We start from the raw sequence: 26,277 nt of genomic DNA on the forward strand, positions 1-26,277 counted from the left end.
CTTCCAGTATCAGCCAATCAGGGAGACTGCCCCTGGATGGGGTCTGCGTAGCACCTCTCATGTTGCAAGGCAACCACACCCTGCAACCCTGGGGCCCCGGCAGGGGGTTAGGGTCACACGGCCACAGAGCCACCAGCAGACTGACATCAGAGAGCCTGCCTTCCCCTCCCCTCCCCCTTCATAAGCCTCTGATCCTGTAGCTCCTCCCAGTGGGAACCTGGAGGCTGATACATTACATTCATTTATCACTCTCCCTTTTCCAGAGCACCTTCCAATGCAGGAGAACCTAAGTGCGTCCGACCTGAACAACACGAGCAGTAGCGCCAGGCTAGGCTAACGTCACTCCCAGACCGGGGGAATCGCATACGCCAACATCTGACACAGAGAGCCGCGACCATATGCCCGTCTCCCTGGCACTCCTCAGCCAATCGCGCGCGCGGTAGCTAGCTTTGATCCGCCCACAGCGCGGACATCACAGGGTCGGGGCGGAGCGGCAGGCTGCGCTTTGGTCAGAGCTCGTTAGCGCAGATCAGACGCGCCGCGAGCCAGCAGTGCGCCAGGGAGACAGCCGCAAATAAAGACAGTTTAGTGGAAGAGGAAGAAGAGATAAGTGTCTCTAAAATAATAACCAGACTGACTGAATAATAATGAGTCCCCATGATGTGGATTCGCTGGCAATAAATTACTAATAAATTGCTTAGCATGCAAATGAGAAGAGATTCATCTAAATTGATTTCATTTATGACAACAGCAATTAATATGTATAGTAAACAGCTAATTAAACAAAATGAAAATCTACTGCATAATGTTACATATGATGTTATATCTAGCATACACAGTATGTTGGAAATGAACTGAAATATTTTCAGACAGAACATGTATGCTGGTGTGGTATGAGAGACAAACGATGGAAGACTATACAAACGCTATTGATACTAAGAGGTTTGCATTGGCTGAGTAGCATGATACACCTGCTTTCCCCTGTGAGACTGATAAAACTGCCCATAAGACCGTGGGACGGATGTCTAACGGCCAATCTCACTTCAGACAGTTTTTATACGGCCAAGGCCAGTGACAGATGCTCAGTGATTTGGCCTTTTCAACTTTGGTCTCGTTTGCCACAAAACTAGAGCTGACTGGTTGCCCGTAATAGGCACTGTCACTGAGAGGACATATGTCCACCCCGGCTTCATGTTAGGTCTAAGCTGTAAGGCCTGGCTGGGTGATTTAGCGCAATGCCATTTTAGGGATTGTAGCACTTCTGTGGCCAGTGTGAATCAGACCCGTTTTGACAGTAAACTCCTCACTGAAAATAAGTCAAATATACTGCCGGGTTTCCCGGTTTCAAGGAATTCCCTTTGTAGAGAAGATACCTTCAGCTTGAAGGGAAAACATACAGTATTTACTGTACATTCTGTGGGCTCTATGTCGTCTAAATACAGTGTTAATGTTAGTTCGCTTCACTGTGAATTAAACAGAATTTTTACAGGTGCAATGCAAGCGGCAGGAGGCCACTGAATGAGTGAAAAGATTGGGTTTGATTAAGTAACTTATGTCAGATCAGATTCTGATTTCCATAAAAGGACTGCAGTTAGCAGGAACAGAGAAAACCGACAACTTCAAACACACTGTACCTGTGTGCTGTGATCTCGTCTTCTGGAAAACATAGCCTCCTGCTAATCAACTTTTGACCCCCTGCTCGTTCGTCTGCCTCGGGGAAAGCATTTTAGGCCGCGCTCCAGTTCCCTAAAACGCTGACTGAGAGGAACTCACGCTTCCGAGTGCTGATCCGATTCACGGGCACCACGGAACGCTGTCTGCTAAGGTGCTGTGGTTTGGCCAAATTTCAAAAGCGGCAACAGAAGTGTGCTTTGTCAGATATCCCATAAATCTCTGCAAAGACCCTTGAAAACGTATTACTGCCGTGATTCGTCATGTACAACGGGAAGTCGTTCACAAGCGCAGTGAGTCAACCTTCCGATACAGTTACGTCTCAAAACAAAATCAATAAAACATTTTATCGTAATAAGCATTTGAATAATAGCTTGAACGTTTCACGACTCGCATAGCTTTTTATAGGCGGGCTAGTTAATCACAATAATGCTACTAGCCGGAGCTTCACGACCCTGGGCCCGGAGGGCTGCAAGGTCTGCTGGTTGTTGTTGTTGTTGCTTAGCGATTCATTCATCAATTATAATTTTTAAATTGAAGCAATTTATTACAGGGTTAACTTGCCTCACCTGGTTCCATGGGTCCTTGGGTTGAGGACAAAAACCAGCAGACCTTGTGGCCCTCCAGGATCAGAGAACTCCCACAGAGCTACCCATTTATCACAGCCAGCGAGCGGAGGCAGAAAAATACATACTGTGGAGTTTTAGCCATACAGCTATAATTTCTGTTTGAATGAACAGCTTGAATGAATAGCTAAATAGCTTGCTATGCATACATATATATTTTTCTTCTTTAGCTGCCTACCATAAGCATTTGATAGTGTAAACATTGGCTCCCATTGTGATGCATGACATGTGTGGTGACACTGCCTTCATAGGCTGTTCCATTAGTGAGAGATTACCCGTATGCCTGCAAAGGTAACTGCCTCTGAAGACAGCTGTTTACCTGGGAAACAAGGCAGCTGCCAACTATCTGAAACAGAAACACAGCCATGGAGTACAATTTGGACAGCGCAAGTGTGAAGATTTATTGCTTTCGTCTAATTTAATCTGTGGGGTTTGAAATGAAAGATTTATTGATTCAGAAATCACTGGCAGAGCGGCATAAAAGCACTGCTATTCAGAGATCTTTAAAAAAAAGATTATACGCAAACCACCTAAAAATTTAACTGGAGATTATCTGTTCCGTGTACCCCAGTATCTACCTCTTTTTAGTGTTACAAAACTGAAATACCCCCCTCCATTGTACTGTACCCCAATATCTGACCATTTCCTACAGTGTTAAAACGCAGGGATACAGCAGTTTAAATTCAGTCCAGGTTTCCTGTACCGTTTCGGCAGTGAAGACACTGAGATTAACATTAACCATGAGCTGGCCCCTCGTGGGCCTTTCAAAGGACTCCTTGCAAGGCTGATTGTTATTTATTTTAGTATTTTGTCTGAGATGAAACATTGCAGAGGGAGTGAAAGGTGAACAGGCGTGCGGACTGTTAGGTCCTCACTAAAACAGTCATTAGCCTTCTAAGGCTTCTGGGGGGGGGCCTGAGAGGAAGCTGGAGCCGGAATTGGGTGGTGTGTCGAGCTGTGGGGCAGAACGCTGACGGGAAACACACTAAGGCAGGGGTGCCCAATCTTATCCAAAAAGGGCCGGTGTGGGTGCAGGTTTGTTCTTGCTGTGCACTATGACACCTAATTTTGCTTATCAAGGTCTTGAATGAAGACCATGATTAGTTAATTAGTTGAATCAGGTCTTGTAGTGCTGGGCTGAAACAAACACCTGCACCCGCACTGGCCCTTTTCGGATAAGACTGGACACCCCTGCAGTACGGCCATGTAACCCCAACAGCGCCCCCTATGGCTCAGATTAAAGACCAGCAGCAGACCAGCCTCTTCTGGAAAATTCCACGCAGAGAGGATAAGAAAAGGTGGGCGAAGGCCCCGAACTTCGCTCCTGGCACGCAAGCCAATGAGGGGAATGTCGACGCTCCCGCATAAAATGTACCCCTTAGACCCTACCAGAATTCGGGCTGGGCGATTGCTCCAGAGCAGTGTAACAGACTCATATTAGCGTTAGCACAAACGGCATTCCACGCCGGTCAAACCCAGTTCTGCGGATCCTCAGAACCCAGATCCGAGCCCATCTACCGTGTCCCGGGCCCGGCATTTTAAAACCGTTAGGACTCGTGGGGGGGGGGGGGGGGGGGGGGGATGCCGCCTGCCCCCCTCCCTGAGGAACGGGGTGGGACGTAACCGAATTACACGCCCCGGCTGGCAGCGCCAAGCGACGCTCCATCAATCTCGGCGAGCCGCGTGCCAAAATCCACTTCCCTCCCCACCGCGACCGCGGCGAAACAATCGCCCATTACACCCGCAATTAACTTTCTATTAGGACTGGCATAGACGAGGGGGGAGGGGGAGGGGGCAGGCGCCACCGCCAGCGGAACGGAGCGGCGAGAAACACGCGGCGTAGATGACGGCGCGCCGGCGGCGGGCGGAGCCGCTAACCGCGTAAACACCGCCCGTTATCCGACGTTAGAGCGCCAGACGAGCGGGAGATTTATGCACGTCTTCGGGAAGGAGAGCGGTAAAGGAAACATAAAGAGAGATGTATTAGTGATTAATGAGGCGTAGCCTGACCGTTCTGTGTGAGCCAGCAAGATTTACATCTCCCCTCTGCTCCTTCTCCACCCCCCCCATCCCCTGCCTCCCCTTTCACTCTGCTCCCTCTCGCCCCCACCCTGCTATCCCCCCCCCCCCCCCCCCCCAGCCCCCTCCCCAGCACTCAGTCCAGCCCCCCAAAGTGCATTCATCATCCTACAGCCGTAGAATGACATTGCGTATTTGCTTAGCATAAGCCTCATGTTTTATATCGTGTCCATTGGTGAGCTGGGCAGGCTCATAGCTTCAAACGCTGCTCCTATACTCAATACTCCCCACTGATCCGGCCCTACTCCCCACAGCACCCCAACTTCTCACCACAACTCCTCACTACTACCCATTAACTCCTTGCTAATCCTTCTTCCTCCTCCTCGCTATAGTCAGAGAACACGCGGTGGAGGCGTTCAAATGGGCGTTCGGACTAGAGACCAAAGCAAGCAATTCCTCGGCAGTGCTAATTAACATTGGCAATTTCTTGGCAATACTAATTAACATCAGCATTAGGACAAATGCAGGCTGACGCAGCGATGTCTACCCTTTCTGGGGCAGCGTGTAACTCCACAACGGGGCCGATCTGAAGCAGGCCGTTTCTGAGGGAGTCGTCTTTTTTTCTCGCGCGTCTTATCGAACAAACGCTTCGATGCCGTAATGCATCCTGTCGCCCCGTGGCTATCGGGGCCAGGGATCAGAGCACAGCGTCAGCCAAAAAGACCGGGCATTGAGCTTACAGTAAATCCAGACCGTTTCTGGGTCAAATCCCAGGCGGGCGATTGCCGTTATGGCCTCGTTCAGGGAGCAGCCAACTCAGCTGCCCAATTACCCAGAACTCATAGCAGAATTGATTCAACCCGTATCGCCGTACCGAACCGGTATTCTGCCCAGCAAAGAAGTCATGTCAGATGATCGCGTCAGGATTTTTCAGACCCAGTGTGTATATACACTACTTGGCATCAATGGCGAAATGAAAAGTAACTACACCAGAGGATGACTCACTAACAAGAGACACGGGGATCAAATCGGATAAACTCGCAGAGAAAAACAGAACACAGTGGGGAATAAAGATGACTATGGTAGCCTAACTAGCGTAGCGAAGGGATCTTTAAGAGGTATGCCAAAGCATATTTAAGGCCATCTGGAACAAACCGCTTCATCACACATTTAAGGTCGCTGTGGGACTTTCCCCAACTTATCTGGCAATTATCTTTTAAGATATTCATCTCATCGGACCATGAAAGTGGTTTTGGTTTAAGAAAAGGCAACAAGCGTTCAGAGGGGAACCCTGGAGAGCAGGTTTATTTTGAAATGCAAACACCGTTCAGACACACATTTTTCTTCCTGTATTATTTTGTCAAAAGTTAAACCGGTGGTGGTCTGTAGAGCGGGGGTCTGGAACCCTGGACCCGGGAGAGCCTCGGGGTTTGCTGGTTTTTAGTTTCACCTTAAAACCAGCACCCAGTTCAATCAGACTGAGTAATAAACAGATTTAGTTGATTAAGTGCCGGGCAATGACGAAAACCAGCAGATCGCGGGCCTCTCCAGGACCAGGGTTCCCGCAGATCCTCGTTTCAGAGGGCTTTTGCCTTTGTGTCACCACCATCGCAGTTCTGATACAGTTTTGGGGACCTTCAATGTGTGTAGAAAGCCAAAACAACTTAAAAATGGACAAGCAAGGCTCTTAACGCAACAGAAATGAAATATAACGCAAAGATAAGGGGGAAAAAATGAAGCGTGACCTGTTATTTTCCAATCCTGATCAATCCCAAGCCAACCGCATTTATACCCGCTCTTCTAATGCCAGATCTGCTAGCACATCTCCGCCATTCAGCTCAAATCTGTAGCTAGCCTTCACGATCAATTCGATAAACAGGCAGAACAAAATAAACAGCCCACTTAAAAGCCAGGAGGCCGTCTAGCAGACAGCTCGAGGTGGAAAAAGTTCAATATGCGCGTCGATTAGATGCAACAATAACAAGCAAATACTGTATATGAATCATTCTGTAATTGCAGCTCTGTGTGGCCACTTCGAAGATTACGTTACATTATTTATTTGCTTAGCCTGGCCCAGGACGGCTAATATAACACACATTTTAAGTGCGATTCATTTTCTACGGCTGAATATTCAACGGAGAAACTCGAGCTCATTCAAGAGTTAGGCTACTTCCCAGGTGAGGTTTGAACTCGCAAATTAGATATGGATTATTTATACCGTGGACCAGCGCTGCAACCCACGCTAGCGTTAGCACTTCAATACTGGGACAATTGATTTTAAAGCGGCACCCATTTACAGGGAGTTGGTGAGTCAGAGATGAATGTAGAAACTGTTACTCGGGAAACAGATCTGAGGTGATCATGTGTGCTCAAATCTTCGGGTCCCCAACCTGGAGAGTCATAGGGTCTGACAGGGTCCATGGTTATTACCCTGGAGAGCTAAACGGTGTGCCAATTTATGTGGTTGCTCATCCCTTAACTGAATCTGTAAAAACAGTAGATTTCACAGTTTGACAACTTACCTTTTAGGTTAAAAATAGAAAGCAGCTGCTCCTGAGGCTTTTTAGGCCCAGGATTCCAGACCTGTTCTAATTCTTACCATGTAAAATTAGTACGTTTTGTCATTTTACTTTTTTTTGTGCAGGTTGAGGCTGAAACTTTACTTGCTTGTTGGGCTACACAGGCAGGTATCACCAATCAGGTTTCCATTGTTAATATTACGCTTGCTGACAGCATTTTTGTCCACAACAGTGCCAATCAAAGTAAGTTGTTTGTGTTGTTTTCCTTTTGAGAGTGACTCAGTCACTCAGGTGAGCCACCTAGTGGTGAAGAGACTAGTGCAAAGAAAGGAATGACCCAAATCAAGCCTCTTGGATTCATTCAACTTTCTGGTCGTTTAAGGCTGTTACTCAAGTCCTTCTGCCAAGCCTGCAGAGAGAAACTCAGCATTCGTCCTCCCTGTGACCTCTCCTACTCCTGCTGGAAAACTGACTGAACTTTCAACAGTCAGATTTGTTTGATAAGCATTCAGTTCTCACTCTTACCGGACAACTTGATTATATATTTTGTCAGTATTACTAATATTGTGCTAATATATTAACATCACATATTGGCATACTAATTTTTTTTTCACTGCATAATCTCTTCATGCCGGATTTTTAAAAAAAATCATAGTTTACCACTAGAGGGCGCTCCACTCAAACTCATCATAGTGTATCATGAGCAATGTGAAATAAGTTTCATGGTCTTGGGTGTTTCAATTGAATTAAGTGTGGAAATTAGATTACAACCTGACAGCCTGGTGAAAAAGATATCCAAACATAGAATACGCACTCACACACATTCAGAGTCTCTCTCTCCCTCTCTCTCTCTCTCTCTCTCTCACACACACACACACACACTTTGTGGGGAAAAATGGTGGCGTAATTTTGCATTATTTACATAAGAAAATTGCCCACTCCGTTCCCCAAAATAACATAAGCAGTAATTGTCCTTGTCTCTTTGTATTGTCGAAGTTGAGATTGCTGTTCAGGTATGTGTGTATGTACGGATGTAGTATGTGTGTGTCTTTGTGAGTGTCTCTGTGTGTGTGTGTTTGTGTGTGTGTGTGTGTGCGCGTGTGCGTTTGTGTGTGTGCATTTCTGGCACAGTAACCTCAGCAGCCCACCATTTTGGGCAGGGTGAATTCCAGGGAGAGGTCAGAGGAGGGCAGCAGCCAGGCCAGCTGACCCTTGACCCCTAACCTGACAAGACTCTTGAAATTACACAGTGGCAATTAACCTCTGAACTAATCTCGCGTTAACACCTGCCCTTTCGATCCGGTTTAAATTGGGGTTTTTAGCTGCAGAAAAGAAAAAAAATCAACCTGGCTTGAGCGCTGCATGTGACTGTTTCCAATTGGAGATGGACAGATTGATAGAGAAAGATGGGTTGTGTGTGCAATGACAGAAAGAGGCCTTACAGATGGAGAGGAATGAACATATTGACACTGACTGAATGGAGCAGAGGCTGCGAGAATAGATTAAAATAAGGAGAAGAGCAAAACAGACACCCACAGCCTCCTCAACTCCTGGGAGAAAACCGTCTGAGCCTTAAAGTAAACAACTGTCTGAATTAGATATCCTCCCATCAACATGCTCATGGAGAACATGATTACTTTTCAAACAGCCTGACAACCCATCTGTGCTTCCGGACAAGGAAGATGTCAACAATTTAAAAGTAAACGGGTTGGTTATTCACCCAGAATGGCTGACGGACAGTGAAAGGTGTCATTTGCTGCTACCTGTGATTATTATTCTACCACACAAACAGCTCGTGCACACGCCCCTATCACATTCGGCGAGTCTAAGAAGTATGACATTAAATTAAATTCAATTAAGTGGCACGGCTGTGGCATTGCACATCGAAAAGGCATCAAAAATGCCCTCGGTGCTACGTGAGTAATACAGCGATAACTATGGTCTAGTGCCATACTCGTTTAAAAATAAAACTGTTTTCATATTCGTCACCTGGATGTGGATGGTCTTCTTACCAGTGGATCAGACAAAAGATGAACTTACTTAACAAAATAATTGAATGTAACACTGTCATTATAGAACTATTACATCACTTTATTTAACCCGGTAAAAAAAAAACAGACATTACGTTAAAAATAAACTTCTAAAAACCCATTCTGCTATCTCCTTAAATAAGATCTTCACTGGGTGATCGAAAAGTGAAAAACCTACATACACCTTATCTCCTACAAACTGAGGAACACGCCATTAGGAAAAGGAAAATAATGATAATTCTAAAAGAAGAAATAATTGTCTGCTGCTCCGGACACTAGCGGCAGAATCGCCGAAGACCTACGACATATTACAGAGACATTGTACACTGGACTTCAGTTTTAAATGGGCCCCGACATTTCCCGTGATATCAAACTAATGAAGCTGAAATCTCACTATACCGCTTTACTGTGATAATATAAGTCAAGACTGCTTCACGCGTAAAATCTTGGATATGCGTATCACATGCCTGTTGGCAGGGACACTGTAGAACTTACTTTACGACACAAGGGGAAAAAATCACTGGTTTGAATTAGCCACACAAGCGATAAGTTATTCGACTTTATCGTACACAACAGCCCGTTTCCGGAGAATCGAGGACGTAAGCGAAATAGCAGTGAGGCTGAGTTGAAGTAGCTTAATCAAATAATTTTTAGAATGCGGGAAGTCTCGACAGGCAGGTACCTTATGCAGTAGTCAACTGGCGTTGCAGAGGAGGGGTACACGGAGAGATGGAGAGGGGGAGAGAGGGGGAGAGAGAGAGATAGTGAGGGAGAGAGAGAGAGGTTTTTAAACGGGTGCGAGTCCGTGCGTTCCTGTCAGTGCACAGGGCTGACACGCAAAACAGTTGGAAGCGTGCGCTTCAGTCAGTCTTGTGCAAAGTGGAACTACCTTAACACCGTTTGAAAAAGGATTTTTTAAATGATTATTGTTGTTATTTTTAGACATATTTGCTCTAAATCAGTCTATCGCCAACTGTAAGGATATTTTTCGAGGTGGATGGTTTACATTGTTTCTTTAAGGACCGACCAATGGATCTCCAGTATTCATACGCTTTTATTGAAAGCTGGGAGTAAAATTAGCAGGTGATTTCCATAGGTGTTGTGACGCGCTGGACATGGGACCCTGTTGCGGGATTGAGGGATACTGTACGGGAGGAACTGTGTCTCCCTGAAGGAAAGCTGGTTTTGTTGGTGACTGGAGCCGAGAAGATGCGCGCTGGGAAGATGTGTACCAAACACGGCTTCATCTTGCTTCTTCTCAATGGGACAGCGTGTTTGGTAGGTGGGAATGGGGACACCGGTCCTCCCAATTTAAACGATCGTATTACACACACAATACTATGATATAAAGACCGAATACTCTGTCGGTCTACTTTCGTGATTACATATTTTAACATCTCACGCGCTGATCCGTACGTTGTGACTTGCCCCGAACGCACTTACGGGATGCAATCATCTGATATTCACACGCTAGCATACCGTATCTTGCGCACAGATCTTATGAACGACCAGTAATATCGGGTACCTGAATATTTTATATCTATTAATATTGTGATTAAGTGCCCTGTGTTGGGCACCACTTTAAAAAAAAAAAAAAAAAGATATAGGCTACTATCCGCTTTAATGACTTTTGCCGTGCTTTTGGAATCTCGTGCTGAAAATAAGTAGTCAGGTAAATTTCATGTAATGCCCAGCACTTTAAAGTGGGCGTCTTTTACACTGTAAAGTGCACAAAACTAACCAACAGGGGGAACGCAAGTGTTTGAAAATGCCTTGTAATTCTAACTAAGATAAGAATGTGGACGTAGTTATATCACATTGGTCTTTAGTCCAATATAGGCCTATACTAACTACATAAAGCGGTATAGTAGTACAGCTTTACTCGGCGTCTATTTTTTAAAACTAGCCTACTGGATTCTTAGATTTTGATGTAATCGGTTAATACTAACCCAAATATTAGGCTAGTTCAATAATACTAATTTAGTCCTGTTGAGAGAAATAGAACATATAATGAAGCTCAATAAAATCCTCTTCACCATACTGGGCAAACAATCTTTTAAACGGCGAAAATCTTCAGTAAGTCATCACTATAATTTCGCGGAATACTGTTCAAATGGCTTCGTCGGTGTGGTCCCGGGGCACTGTCTTTCCAGAATCAACCCTTGGATTTAGGCCGTGATTTAAGAAATAAAGCTGGTACGTTAAATTAGGACGATTAGGTCTCTTAAGAAAGCGCATTGACATGGTAAAATTGAGCGAGTACCAGGCAAGCCGCTTAATTACGTCCAGAGATACTGCAGGGTTTGCTGTGCTTAAATTAACACAATATCTTCGCTTTAATTACAAAAAACCCCATGACAGTTAAAACTGAGTGCTGCTACTTTTTAATCTTCGTTAAATTAGAAAAAAAGATGATTAATATGATGCTAAATATGCAAGTAGGCCTATGAAACAAGTGAATAAATATTTTAAATTCACCTTTAGTAAACTATTCTGTTTACTTTCCCAGTTTGGTCGTTTATGATATCATTCATTGCTGATTTACTCATTTATTTTTAACAATTCGTCAGAAAGGGGCACGAAGCGTAACGTTTGAACAGGTTGACAATTGGCAAATAACCAAGGTTTGAAGGTTGCGTCGGACAAAACTTTATAAAAAGAAAAAAAAACTTTATATATTTATTTATACTTAATATTCTTTACTCTGGGCATAGCAAATTGTTTTTTTTGTTGTTGTTTGTTTGTTCAGACAGCCTACATTTCACGACTACCTCCTCAACGAGTAACTTGTTTTAAGCGTTTTCTATAAAGACCGTCTTATTATCACTTGCTTATATGCCTTAGGCACAACAGTGAAGAAACGGGTCTAATGATGTAATTATTTTCCATGCAGCTTGGTCATTAGTGTCTGTGTGTGTTTGTGGTGTAGGCTACCACAGGCGTCACACTTCTCACCAGCCCAATATGCGGCCGAATTAGAGAGTCATTGATAATTCATTAGTCTAGTGACAGTGATAAATCTCCCAGAAATTTATAAGTTATCCAACTTTTTATTCCTCTGTTATAGCCGTGATTAACAACCTAGAGGAGAACCGGTTCTTAATTTTCAATTTGTTTTCGGCATTTTGAGAAAAGGTAAATTAAGCTTTGCAAGCCAAGATGTAAAAAATAGACCGATGATTGGAGAGGTAATTTGGGTGAAATGGTTGATAGAATTATAGTGGAAAACGTGTTGAGCTAATAACTTGAGTTAATAAAGACGCGCTTTTATTCTGTACCACCTGGCACGAGATTAATTAGTCTTTTATTAGTTGGTGTACTTCTTAATTTGTTTTTCATTGTTTCCTGGCCGACAGTAGACCGTTAAACCGTAATGATAAAACAGATATCACCTCAAAATACATTAATGAAAAAAAATTGTCGCGGCGAAGTATGTGGCACGCGCACTGTTTTTTCTTACAGCTTGCGTGTTGTGGGGGACTGTAGCGCGCCAGGAATGCGGGCTGTCAAAATATTTCCTGAGTCAAGGTCGCGCTGTTAATCATTAAACAGAGAAAAAGAAAGCCCCGGAAAGCTGCAATACAGACGAATTCAAAATAGTCTCCAGCATTGTTCATCCCGGGATCAAACAGGGCCCTCGAGATCAGCGACATCCCTTTTCCCTGCTAAGACCGTACTGAGCCCAGGAGAGCTGGGGGATCTGGGGAGAGGGAATCAATTCGACAAAGTAGGACGATCTAGTGTTAAAATATCAGTGCCTAGTTTCAGATCACAGGGCATTTTAAATGAGCTTGCTCTCGGAGGTCACAGAAACATGATTATGAATCTGGCACAACCCTGGAATCCTAGGTGGTACATAACCCCATAACCACATTCCTTATGCAAAAAAAAGAAGAGAAAAAGAACATTGAAAGTGGGAAACAAAAATTTTATTTGCAACGCATTTGTCATGCGTTACAGACATGTAGAGCAATTCTATCAGCAAGGTCAGGTGCTTAAGACATGTAGAACTGTTCTACCAGTTCAGATAGGAAGTTCACTGACATGGTCAAACGTTTCAACTCAGCGGCAGTCACAGGGATTTTGGACTTTGTGAAAAGATCAAACATTGGGCCCTACCATCCCAGAAACGCCTATGTTCTAAATTTTTTTGAGGGCCCCTAGCAGTCAGGGCCCTAAGAATCACCATAATTCCCCAACCCCCACCCCACCCCCCTTATGGCACCCATGGTTCTACCAGCATGGAGGGGAAGTTAACAGACATGTTGAGTGGTTCCACCAGTACGGAAGTTAGCAGACGCACGTAGAGGGTCTTTGTGGGAGGGAGACCCAGACCCTGCCCTTAGGAATCCGCCTGCAAAGGTCTGTTTGCTCAGTGCACGCTGAAGAAACATCCAAATAAGCGCATTCCCTTTGGGTTCCTTCTCGAATACTTATTGATTTTTTTTTTTCTTCTAGATTTCGCAAAACTAATTTCACGCTCCGATTAGACATGCAGATGAAATGCAGATGAAATGATAATTGTAAACCAGGCACCCAGATAATATTTCGGAGCGACTCCACAGCCCTCTGAAGCCTGTCTGGTTGGCACGTGACGCGACCGAGCAGCTTGTCTCGCGTGGTCCCTGGACCAGCTGACCCAGTGTGAGAGCGTCCAGCCACATTAGTCACGGAGATCCACTCCAGCACAATTTTCCAGTATCGGACCAGTTTATTCGGCATCCAAGGAGACACGTGGACCCGTGTGAACAGCGCGGTGCTAATTTTGGATGTTTATCCCCGTCAACGCTGACTCATCCCCCCCATTACCGCTGCCTGGTACACCTACACGTGCTCACCTGCTTCCAGCTTCTAAGGCATAACCCCCCCCCCCCCCCCCAAAAAAAAAAAAACACATCTACCTGTCGTGTGGATATGAATTCCCTTTGCTTTAATGAGAAGCTGGAGAGTAAATGTCTCTGACTGACGTGGAGAGCAGGCCCACGGGAGGCTATGGGAAATGTAGGCAGAGGGAGCTGGTGGCTAAAGCTATGCTCGAGCCCTGTGTCTGACCCTGTGCGTGACTACCTAGCGCAGTGCCAAGAACAACTTCAACGACAACAACCAACTGCCTGAGGCACTGGCAGACTTCCCCCCCAACATGTAAACAGCATGCAGGCTGCCTCGAAGTGCGGTGGGATATTTGCCTGATAACTTTGGCAGTATTAATTACTTAATGATCTGGGAGAGAGAGAGAGTGTTCCACAGTATATGATGAAGCAGCACCTGCTACACTGCACATTCTCAGATCGACCAACGGTTACAAGCTCTGCTCTCTCCACTCTCTGTATCAATATGAAACGTATACATCTCATCCTTAAGCATCTGTAGATAAGCGTATATGTTGAATAAACTCATAACAACGTTGCAATGGATATATATCCATTATATTTATATTTCACATATTTCACAGAGCCAATTCAAGTACCTTTATCAAGGTTGAATCAGAAATGTTCAGAAACGATCGACCAAGTGTTAAAACTTAAAAACGAATTTGGCCCATGAGAGCCATGGTGGTCTGGTCCTCAACGCAAATACACAACATGGTGTACTGAGATCAAAATGACCGCTCGCAGAACCAGAATGCACTGCACTCAGAACCATCAAGCCATTTCACAAGAAGCGCGCGGGGAACGCAGACAGGAAGAGACGTTGTGTGGAATAACAGGAGAGGCGGCTGAATAGGACTAATACCCCCAGTCCTGCACAGGAAACAGCACGCATGGGCACTTTACCATAGGTCACAAGAAGCGCCCCCCACCCTCCAGGCTGGGGAAGCGCGTGTCTGTGTAACTCAATCCCTCATGACAAATGCAGTCTATCCATATGGGGTGCCAAATGTAAAGTATAACACATTATGCTTTTCTTGTGCTTTTATTTCTCAGAATCAGCCTATATAGCACATTCTGCCAGATTTACGCTAAATCGTTTCTCAAACTTTAAGGACACGCTAAATTTGACTTTTCAGATTTAATTGACAAATTGCAAAATATATAGGTAAAATCTGATTTAAAAAAAATAGACATTTAATAAAAAATTATGTTTTCCTTTCATATATCCGCGTTTCAGGAACAAGTATTTAGATACATATATATATTCAATTTTAAACCTTGGTTTCAAAAAAAAAAAAAAAAAAAAAAAATACATAATGCATAAGCTTGTAAATAAAACAGTAGTTTTCAAAAACCAAAATTTTATTTTAAATGTTAACTATTCAGCAAAAATATTTATATCTTTAATCTTGGTTTCCAAATGAAATTTCACTTCTCAACTCTTGGTTTTCATTAAAACCAAGATTTTAGATTTAGATCTATTTAATCTATTTTATCACAAATCTTGACTAAAATGTAAATAGCTAATTAACTAGTTATAGTACTGATTTCTCCTTACTAAATATAATCCACGTCCACAATAGCTAATTATGGTCAGCATGACGCTTGTCATATAAAGTTGTCATATGTAGGACATGGTTGCAAATCCTTCACATTGGATGACTTCCTGAAGTCTGCCACCCATAGACCTGTCCTGCAGCCATCTTCAGTTCAGATTGTTTTTTGGGAATTTTGCCTTCAGTCTTGTATTCAGCAAGTGAAATGCATGTTCAGTTCAATTCAGGCAGGTGATTGACTTGACCAGTTAAGAACACTTCACTTTTTGGCCCTACTTTAGCAGAGTATTTCAGGTTATTTTTCCTGCTGCTAGATGATATGCTGTCTAATGAGTTTTGAGGCATTTGGTTGGATTTGGAGCAGAAAGGATGTTTCTGTACACTTCAGAATTAACCCTGCTGCTGTCAACAGTCACATCATCATAACAGACAAGTGAGCCAGTTTCAGTCACAGCCATACATGTCTAAGCCATAAGATTATACTGCCACACAGATGAGAGGGGTGCTTTGGATCGTGAGCAGTTCCTTTCTTGCTCCACACTTTCCTCTTTCCATCACTTTGGTACAGGTTAACACTAATCTCTTCTGTCCATAAGAGCTTGTTGTAGAACTCTAGTTAGTCTTTTTTTAAATATAGCAAACTCTAACCTGGCCGTTCTGTTCTTAAGGCTTACCAGTGGTTTGCATCTTCACGTGAACTCTGAGGTTATGCTGGGGAAGTCTTTAGTCTTTGACATATCTGTGCCTACATCCTGGAGCGTGCTCTTGATCTGTTCGACAGTTGAAAATGTTTTGTTTCTGACTTTGACACCCCATGATGACCTGTTTTTTCTGGCTGTAACAGTTCGTTGGTCGTCATGTGGAGACGACAGCGACCAAATGTAAATTCGACTCCCAGTATCAGCCTTTCGTTAGCTTTCTTGTGCATGAACTAATGATGCAAAGACACACAGCAGGCCAAGAAACAGCTGAGCAGCCAATTGCCTAATCACGTTTAGTCTCCCAAAACAGGGGGACTATGTATAAAAAGGGCTGCAAAATTTGTCATGTTTCACCCAATATGGATGAAAATACCCATAGATGAAGGCTTTAACCTCATTTAATTGTCTCATTTCAAATCCAAAGCGCTGGAGCCAAAACAACAAAAATTGAGTCACTGTCCAAATACTGACTGCAGTCTATATAATTTGATGGAAAAGTCTCCCTGGCTTGCTAATCTGGGGGTGTTTGGTGAAGCCCCGATCACATCTCAGCTCATATGCTTGGAGAAGGGCATTTGGGTATTTCCCCTGATTTGCAGGAAACACATAGATTGTTTTCTCTCTAAAATGTAGGTCTAGCCAAACAAACGGTTTCATGATCTGATATTTTTCTTGAGCCGTGATTACAGGAAATTGATACAAATTAAATGATATCAATAAATGAATGGTAATTAACTTGTTTCAACTTTGAAAATTTGACATTTATTCAGCATTGAAAATACCCTATCTTTATGTTAATGCAATCTTTTTTGAAGTGGATTCCGTGTAAATATAGTCAATAATAATAATTTAATGTTAATTAACTAAGTAATGAATAAATAATTTTACAGTTTTTTTTTCTTTATTGTACTAACAGCATTGCGCCATAATTTTTATGGTAATCTACTGAAAACTGCTGCAATATATTTAGCCGTTTATTTATTTATTTTTACAAATAAGTGTACGGCTTTAATGAGGCCGGTTCTATGCTCTATGCTCTTCACAATCATTCACCGACAGCAATGTTAAAATTCAAATACATTTCATAAAATAAACTTTTTTCCATTTGAATGTTTGACTGTTAGCTATTGGCATGTCAAGAAAGAGTAGTGTGGCAGTTTCCTCAGCTCATAGGGGTACAGTATGTTGGCTTCATGAGGATATATTCACTCTTACCATGAGCGCAACTTTGTCATAAGAGAGCAGAAAGAGAAGAGGAAGGCAGAGAGATAGAGAAACAGAGAGAGAAAATAGACAGTTTTAAATGGGTGTGAGTTCATGAGAGAGGGAAACGTCTCCGAATATATTATTTGCACGACCATGGCCTATAATTAGGGTCACTAGTTTCTCCCTTTGTTTTCTCGTATGGTACTTGTCCTCCGCCAGCCAGAGGTTGCATCCCATTTGCACCACCTCAGTACTCTTGAGTTGATAATGAAATAGGTACTAATGCTAGTAACTAGCTCAGACTCTGATTGACAGTGATGTTTACAAGAGACACAAATTCAATTAGATTTTTTTTGCTTGTATGGACAGGGGCATGGTAGGTTTTGATCCTGCTTTGATGTCAATCCTCCCCTGTTGATGCATGTGGTGCTCCAGATCTGCCTACAGACTACCTACACTATTCTTTATATTCTGATTGGAATACTCTGTTGGCTCTGTTTTGACAACCCATAATGCAACGGCAAAAGGAACATGGCATGTATCATTTCAAAACCCAGACTCGTGTGGAATCCACGTGAGGACAATGTTAAAATTATAGCTGCAGTGTGAAATGTCACCTTGCAGAAACACACTCCACTTGTATAAAATCGAGACTCCATAGTTTAGAATTTTTTTCGAAAAGTACTGTAATAACTTTTTAGAAGCAGTGGGAAATGCCCACAAAAAAAATGAGAGCAGTTATATAACATTTCATTTGCACAAAAAAGTTTATATTAAAAAATGTATGATTCATAATTCAACTAATTAACCGATCATGGTATTCAATCAAGACCTTCAGTAGAATCAGGTGTCTTAGTGCTGGACTAAAACAAAATGCTGCACCCACCCAGGCTCTTTTCGGGTAAGATTGGACACTCTTGCTTACTGTAGCAATACTCATTCCTGGTCCTGGAGAGCCTTTTTCCCCCACTTAAGATCAATGACCAGTTCAGACCCAAGAAACGTGGTGACGAGAGTTAACCGTGTAATCAACTGCTTTCACTGATCAATTTCTGTGCTACTCAAGAACTGAGTAACAACAAAAGCCAGCTATGGACTAAGCCAAGACATGCATTTCATAGCATTTAAACTTTCAGTTCACTTTCCTTCTCAACTCTCCCCATATTAGAACAACTAATTGTTTAAAAATGTCTCAATTAGAAAATCATTTGTATGAATAGCTGCTTAACCGTGCTGTTGAAGTGCCTATGGGGGCCCCTTGAGGACAGCCATTGAAATACAAGTCACATGATAGAGACAAATAGGTGGCACTATATAATGCACTGATCACATAAGTTCACATCACACCTGCACACCACCACCTCCCCAGCATGCCTCTGTGCTGTACCATTCATGTATTGTTCAATGACACATAAAACCCACATTTATCTCGCTACACTGCCTGGCAGGAGGGTTTATTTCTCTTTAGTAGCCCTGTCTGTATGAGTCAGACCCCCATGCCCATAGGCATGCTGGGAAGGTGGTGGTGTACAGGTATGGGGTTGCTTGATGTGTTCCAGATGGCACGGGCGAGGCAGTCTCTCACGCAGTGCCCTTTTATATACACTCCAGCAAGGCTTTCAGCACAAAATGGCCTCAGGGATCTATTGAGGCAGCACTGATAATACCATGGTGCTCAGGAAGAACCCTTCACAGTGCATTATGGGGGAAAGATTTGGGGGTGAGGAAGAGGTGGAGCCATTTTATCCCCAGCTTTTTATTAGCACATTGCAGAAGAGCCTTTAATTCCGTCAAGAGAGCGGTCTGTTCCATTCAGACTCGAGCGTGCCCCCGCAGCCAAGAAATCTGCCTCCGCCCTTCTGCACATTCTCAACCCCCCCCAAACCCCCGCCACCCCCCCCACCCCACCCATGAGAGTTCTCCATCTCGTTATCTGTAAATGCGGACTCCTCGCTGATAACAGGAAAACGGACAGCCTATTAGGGGCGAGGCATCTGGTCAGGAAACCTAAAACGAAGCGGAATGTTCCGGAGCCCCCGGGCTCGCCCGGGCCCAAACCGAGCGGGGAGAAAACGCTCGCTCGGCACGGAGCCCGGTCCAATCGCCTCGTCGGGCCGCCGTAAATTATTCATTAAGAGTCAGCGCTCTTGTTTGGTGTGAAATTACCTTCCTCTCTGTCGGCCCGCCAGTGGAACGATCAGGTAAAAGGGCAGTTTTAATCACGCAATAAAAGACAAAGTCTGCCACCAACAACGCATCGAGTCTGGCACTCGGGGAAGAAGAAGAAAAAAGTAGCGAACGCATTACAAATCGCAAAGAACTTCGTCTTTTAATTAAAAATTGACGTTATATAAAGGAGTGAAATGTCTATTTAAAGGAGAAGAGAAACGGAGCGGGTGATGCGACTTGTCAGCTCGCGAAGAGCGGCCCGACGCCTCGTATTAAATTCACGTGCGGCCGCGGCAACACGGAACGCCGTCTTGCGTACGCCCGCCAGATCGTAATCAGAGCGGATGTTTTCGATATGCGCGGGCAACCTCTGGATTTATTGGGGGGGTGGAATAATAGTGCCGTTAAAACAAGACTAATCGGCGTGACGGGAATCCTGTTCTGAACGTTATGCGAGCTAGTTCATTTCCGCGGCAACGCTCTGCCACGCTTGGGTGGCCGATGTATGTACCTGTCGGTTTGTTTAAGTTCGCTACGAGGGCGTACGCCGCGGCGAGGATCGGCCGCCGCGTGCACCCGCCGCGCGGACTGCGGTCGCGGTCGCGGTCGACGGGCGGAAAAAGGGACGAGTCACGGTCCCGGTGACCGCAGGCGGACCAGGTCGAAGCCCGCGGGCTCTTCTCACAGACGCGCGGCTTAGCTTCCTACACTTCGATGCGGCCACTTGACTCCAATACAACATTTCCCTGAAGGCACAGGCTGCTACTGTTAGCCTCACCAGTCAGGCTCATAGTCTCATGCTACGATGAGCCTGACCAGATTGCTCATGACCTTGCAGTACTACGAGCCTGACCAGGATACTCAAACTTACAGTACTATGATCCTGACCAGGCTGCTCATAACATCACCACACTATGAGCCTGACGAGACTACTCAAAACCTTACAGTATTATGAGTCTGACCAGGCTGCTCATAACCTCACCACACTACGAGCCTGACCAGGATACTCATAAACTTACAGTACTATGAGTCTGACCAGGCTGCTCATAACATCACAACACTATGAGCCTGACCAGCTTGCTCATGGCCTTCCAGTACTATGAGTCTGACCAGATTGCCCATAACCTCGCCACACTATGAGCTTTCCTAGGTTTCTCATAGCCTTGTGGTACATTGAAACTGACCAGGTTGCTCATAACCTCATAGTTATACAAGCCTGATAAGGTTGTTTAACTCTTACAGTGCTATGAGCCCAAATAAGTTGCTCATAACCTTATGGTGATATGAACCTCATCTGCCTTGTAAGGTTGACACACTGATGTAAGAAGCCTGCCCAGCTTCCAGGATCTGCTTCGCTTATAAAGTAATGGTTAGTTACTTCTAATTATAATCTTGTGTAGGAGGGGTGCCCATTGGAGGTGGTGATCTTTAACACTGCCTAAATCTTGCTGGAACCAAGTCAGATTGCAATGAAACCGATTTAACTAACGTCCCATTTCAGGTGCTCTTCAAATCTTGAAGAGAGCACCCAATCCATGATTGGGATTACTCTACTTCTACAGGTCAGTCACACATTACAGTTTCCCCATTGGACGCTTTCCTTCTATAGGGCAGTCCTGATTGGTCGAGAATCCCCCGGGGGTTTACCTCGCTCCTCGTTCTGCCCTCTGCTCCGTTTCGCCCAGTTACCTTTAAAACGCTGTCAGAGCATCAGAGGATTTCCATGCTAATTAATCCTGCCCTTCTTCGGGGCCTGCCAGGGATCTCTGTGAGGCGACGTCAATTTCCAGAAGATTAAATATAGACGCTCTGAGCCGGACGAGCGGCACCAGTGACCCAAAAATAGAATGAGAGGGGGAAAGTGCCTCAGAAAGTTTAAAGTGTGCTGAGGAGTTTTTATCCTAATTAAAACCGTCTGAGCAAACGATAACTTCACTTTCGAGCCTTGCGCTGTTTCCTGAGCCCGGAGCTCTTACCTGTACCTCGACCAGGCCACATGCGTCTCCTCTAGGGATTTCTTTTAGGCCCCTACTGTACATCAGCGATTCCCAAACTCGGTCCTGGGGAACTCCTGCGTGTGCTCGTTCTCGTTCCAGCCACAGCCGCCATCCCAGAATTTCTAAACAAGTCGTGAATTTTTCTTAATTAGTCTCTTTTCATGTTTCGAGGGATTATTTACCCTGTTTTGTGTCAGAAATAGCTAAGCGCGCCGCGAAGAATAAAAGTCCCATATTCACATCGCGCTTATTGTGCTACATTGTGAACGATTGCATAAAGAGAGGTCTTTTTTTTTTTTTTTTTAACTGATAAAATTAAAGACTGAGGTGATTCAATGCACTGCTAATTAGCGAAAGTGTGGACACATGGTGATTAAAACGACCAATTTGGTACATAATGAAAAATTCAAAAGACAAGAGCAAATGATAATGAGGCAAACCTGCATTGTGTAAAGTTAACAAGGAGGTATTCAAAGACAAAAGCGAGCTATAATAGAGAGTAAAAAAAAAACAGCAGGAGAGAAACTAACTGCTTGTTAAAATTCTGGGACTGCAATCATGGGGAGGAAAGGAGGCCAGCATACACGAGGGTCTCCCCCGCCCCCGGGGCCAAGGATGAAAACCACCTCCTGACATCATCAGCGGCTTTTGCTCTGCTGTCTGTAACATCAGCGGTGCATCATGGGAAACTTTATGTCCACATCCCACATTGATGTGTTGATTTGGATATGCCCGTGCCCCACTGGCAGTAGCCTTGACACCACAACCCCCATGCAAACGCCTGGCCTGTGTTACTCATGTGCCCTGTTTTTGGGTGGAGGTCAGACGATATCAAAAAGGTAAAAAAATGGCTTTCTAAAATACACTGCAAGAGTGTTTGGTATGTGCAACTGTCCCCCTCTGGTTGTTCAGACCATTTGCATAGTAAGGATATCAGCTTTCTTAAAGGTCAGCAAGGTTCCTCAGAAACCCTTCCGAACGTTAGCTTTTAACACGGAAACTAAATGATTTATTTAAGCGGAGGGTCGATGAGACATACTGGCCTTTACTGCGTCAGGGCTGAGAGGAGATAAAGTGCCCAGACTGAGGGCACTGCGCCTTTGAGGGGCAGGAGGGGCAGGGGGGTGCCTGGCAGAGGCCAATGCCTGGCACCCCGGGTACTGGGGCAGGGTGGAGGGGCCCCAAACCCTTGCACGCTGGGACGTGCGGTGACAAAGTGGGGACAGCCTGCTCGTCGGAGCGGTTTCGATGCGGGGCACGGAATATTCCGTGAAATATGAATGCCTGAATAGATTAAAATCAATACGTCCGCGGCGTCCTATTTCTTATTCATTAAGAAAGAGAAAGGCTTCGCAGGGAAGATATTAAAATATAACATTTTTTTTTCCATAAGGTCCATTGCAAGAAGCCAAACGCGCATCGCGGATGAAGGAATTACCGAGTAAAGCTGTGGAAATGAGTCTTGATGGAACTTTATGAACAAACGCTAACCCCGTCTATCCGCACGTGCACTAGCGGGTTTGGTTGCAGGGATCGCCATTTCCTCCAGTACTCCCTTGGATCAGTGCACAGGAACTGCACAGTTTGTGTGCTCAGTCAACTTCGGCCGGGGTAATTTACATGGCTCACGTTTTACATGTAATTTAAGCAGTTTTTTGTTGTTTTTTATTATTATTTTTTTTTTTACAATAATATGAAAATGGAATTCAGACTGAAACTCTTCATGTCAGAGGCTTCAGTCAGTCGAGGGTGCGACTCCAGTATATAATTGGAGATAACTCCGTTTGCTTTTCTCGGTGCTCGGTGAGCTTCCTCGCCATTTTACCACACCGTCACACCATGGCGTCATCTAATGGCAATGCTTATCCGGAATTAAGAAACAGCGCCGGTGTCTACGAGACGTGCTCTGTCACGTGACGGCCTCGTATATGAAGGAATACGGCGACACCCCGAGAACAGCGGTGTCGAGCGAAGGCTCGGGTTAAAGAGCGGTACAATGTCTCACACGCGCGCCGAACCGCCAGGCTCTGAAGGCGAAGGCCGAAACGCTCCCCGATCCCCTCTCTTCCGAGATTCCACGATGCGGATACGCACGCAGGCACTCCACCCTCTCTCCACCATCCGAACCGTGTCGCTTCACACTCGAATGCCGAGAGTATCCACTGTATAAGCGAATCCCCAATGTTCTCGTCCAGTCAGACCCCAATGTTCCCGTCCAGTGAGTCCCCAATGTTCCCTGTCTGTGCACTTCACAGGGCTAAAGTTGAGCAGAGCAGGGCTGTTTCACACCCCCCCCCCCCTATCCCTTTCCTTCTGAAGATCAGACTGCTTCACGCATGTGCTGATTGGGATTTTTTCACTTTTTATTAAGGTGTTAGAAGGCTAATTTGCGCACAACATCGCGCTCGCCTTTTCCCTTTTCAGCGTGAGGTAATGGTCTCCCCGCCCAAGTGCGTGTGGTAGGGCTCTAGTCGCCGTAAACGGCCTGGCTGGCTTTTCTTTGTGTCCCGGGCCCGCTGCCCACGGTGGGGGGCGGGGTAGTGCTGGGATAAAAAATAAATAAATAAATAAATAAATAAAAACGACGAAATGGCAAAGCTGTAAAGGGACAAGGCTCATAACTGCGCGGCCCGAGGGAACATAAAAAGCGGGAATGGAGCCGCAGATAGATATCCTCGCCCCGTTTATGTGTGCGCAGACGTTCGCGGGGAGCCGAAGAAGGGAAAGGCACGGGTTCTAAAAGCGTCGTCCGGCTCGTTCGGCACAGCTAGAGACGGCCGTCGAGTCACTGTCAGCCGTTTATATTCATCTTGTATGTTTCTCTCTCCCCCCTTCCTCCTGTTCTCCCCCACAGCTGGCTTTGGGACAGGAAGACCAGTCCTCCAGCCACAAGGGGGGCGCCGGCGAGCAGCCCAAGCCGGTGGGCGTCCTGGACGGGCAGGGCCTGTCGCCCCTGGGCCGCTGGATGCTGCAGACCAGGAGCCGGGCGGCCAACGCCACGGGGCTGGAGCTGCCGTACCGCGCCCCCGCCGCCCCCCTGCCCCTCTCCAAGCAGGACTTCTGGGACATCCTGGGGAGCGACTCGCGGCCGGACGCCGGCGGCGGCGGCGGCGGCGGGTCGCGGGCCAAGCGCCACCCCATCGTCAAGACCGGCAAGTTCAAGAAGATGTTCGGCTGGGGCGACTTCTACTCCAACATCAAGACGGTGCGGCTCAACCTGCTGATCACCGGCAAGATCGTGGACCACGGCAACGGCACCTTCAGCGTGTACTTCCGCCACAACTCCACGGGCCAGGGGAACATCTCCGTCAGCCTGGTGCCGCCCGTCAAGGCGGTGGAGTTCGACCTGGAGCGCCAGAGCGTGGTCTACCCCAAGGACTCCAAGATCTTCAACTGCCGCGTGGACTACGAGAAGGTGGACCGCAACAAGAAGACCTCGCTGTGCAACTACGACCCGTCCAAGACCTGCTTCCAGGAGCAGACCCAGAGCCACGTCTCCTGGATCTGTTCGAAACCCTTCAAGGTCATCTGCATCTACATCTCCTTCTACAGCACGGACTACCGCCTGGTCCAGAAGGTCTGCCCCGACTACAACTACCACAACGAGATGCCCTACCTGCCCTCGGGGTAGGGGCGGAGACGGGGTGTTGAGGGGGTGGGGGCAGGGGGCACTGGGGGTTCCGGAGGGGGGGTAGTCACAGCCCTGGGACCTGTGCTCTAACGCGAGCGAATCAGCGAGACTGTGTGAGGAAATACAATCGCACACATGAATCTACCCTAACGGCAGTGGAACAGACAGCAATATATTAAAATATTACAGAAATAAAATCGGAATAATATTGCGACAATATTATACTGCCTTCACGATATACAGCAAATATAAAAAGTGCAGGAAATATAGCAATTATTGCCTTTTTTCAGATACTGAAAGATTTTTGAAAAAAATATTGTATATTGCATAAATATTGAAATATATAAATATATAATGCTGGTTTCCACACACACGCACGTACACACACACACACACACACACGTACACACATTCATTTCCTGCTCAGCCCAACTATCAACAGCCAGTTTGGAATTGTAAATTGCTTTAGTATTCCCTGCTCGTAATTCCCTTGGGTTTATTGCCTTATGCTTGCTGTTTATGAACTAGCATCGTGCAGGTTTAACATTCCTATTGGAGTCTGAACACACTGAAAATACAGCCAAATAAAACGTGACGATATTGCAACACTTCACAATATGTGCATAAAAAATAGAAAAATACGAAAATTGCCACTTTGAAATGAGATCACTGCTGTGGAATCATACCCCTATTTTCCAAAAAGTCCATATTTATAATATATTGCAGCATGTTCCATTTCTGAGAGGTAGTTTTTCGAATGTTCGGCTGGATACAGGTGTCCTGTAGGACACTACATAGGAGAAATTCCATATCTGCTATTCTAGAAGTGTTCCTTTTTTATTTTTATTTTTTTATTATTCCCACTAAAGTGAAATCTCTCCTTTTCATCTCAGATACGCAAAATGAAAAATGGCTAAAATTAAGCTGTTCCGCAGCCATATTTAGAGATAGTGGAAAAATATTGCAGCCGAAATGGGCCCCCATTCATCTGGGCCCGAGCTCAGGTTCAACAAAGAATGGCGGAGCGTTTCGGAGCCGAACAATGGGGACGTTATTCATTACGCTCGCCCCTTGCGCACACCTGAAGAGGTTTTGTGGCGATTTGAATTAAAATGGAGGAGGAGAAAGAGCATTCATTAGGTTGCATTCTGCGTCCATTGTTCTCTTCATTTTATGAGCCTCTGCGATTGCCAGCCTGGAGTCTATTAAAAAAATATCTGATTTTGTTACCATCAGAGCTCCCGATATGATAAGGTGATACATTTTCTTGTGCATGGGGAA

At 45.3% G+C, this 26,277-nt stretch overlaps 1 protein-coding gene and 1 long non-coding RNA gene across 2 annotated transcripts in view; one reads left to right on the plus strand and one right to left on the minus strand.

Moving 5' to 3' along the window:
• LOC118217273 overlaps positions 1-26,277 on the minus strand; it is a 112,883-nt gene that overhangs the window by 65,390 nt on the left and 21,216 nt on the right. The gene's annotated exons all lie outside the window — the stretch shown is intronic.
• Positions 9,617-25,004, plus strand: LOC118217271 (neurexophilin-1-like). The gene is made up of 2 exons (XM_035399135.1): positions 9,617-10,143; positions 24,220-25,004. The coding sequence occupies exons 1-2, from the start codon at positions 10,075-10,077 to the stop codon at positions 24,994-24,996; spliced, it is 846 nt and encodes a 281-aa protein (XP_035255026.1). The 5' UTR covers positions 9,617-10,074; the 3' UTR covers positions 24,997-25,004.

Source organism: Anguilla anguilla, chromosome 17, assembly GCF_013347855.1.
Source record: "Anguilla anguilla isolate fAngAng1 chromosome 17, fAngAng1.pri, whole genome shotgun sequence".
In the NCBI taxonomy this organism is placed as follows: Eukaryota; Metazoa; Chordata; class Actinopteri; order Anguilliformes; family Anguillidae; genus Anguilla; species Anguilla anguilla.

Bases quoted from the DNA above. Each gene is read 5' to 3' on its own strand.
- LOC118217271 (XM_035399135.1), top strand. From the start codon at position 10,075: ATGCGCGCTGGGAAGATGTGTACCAAACACGGCTTCATCTTGCTTCTT. The intron at 10,144-24,219 runs GTAGGTGGGAAT...TCTCCCCCACAG, and splicing joins TCAATGGGACAGCGTGTTTG to CTGGCTTTGGGACAGGAAGA.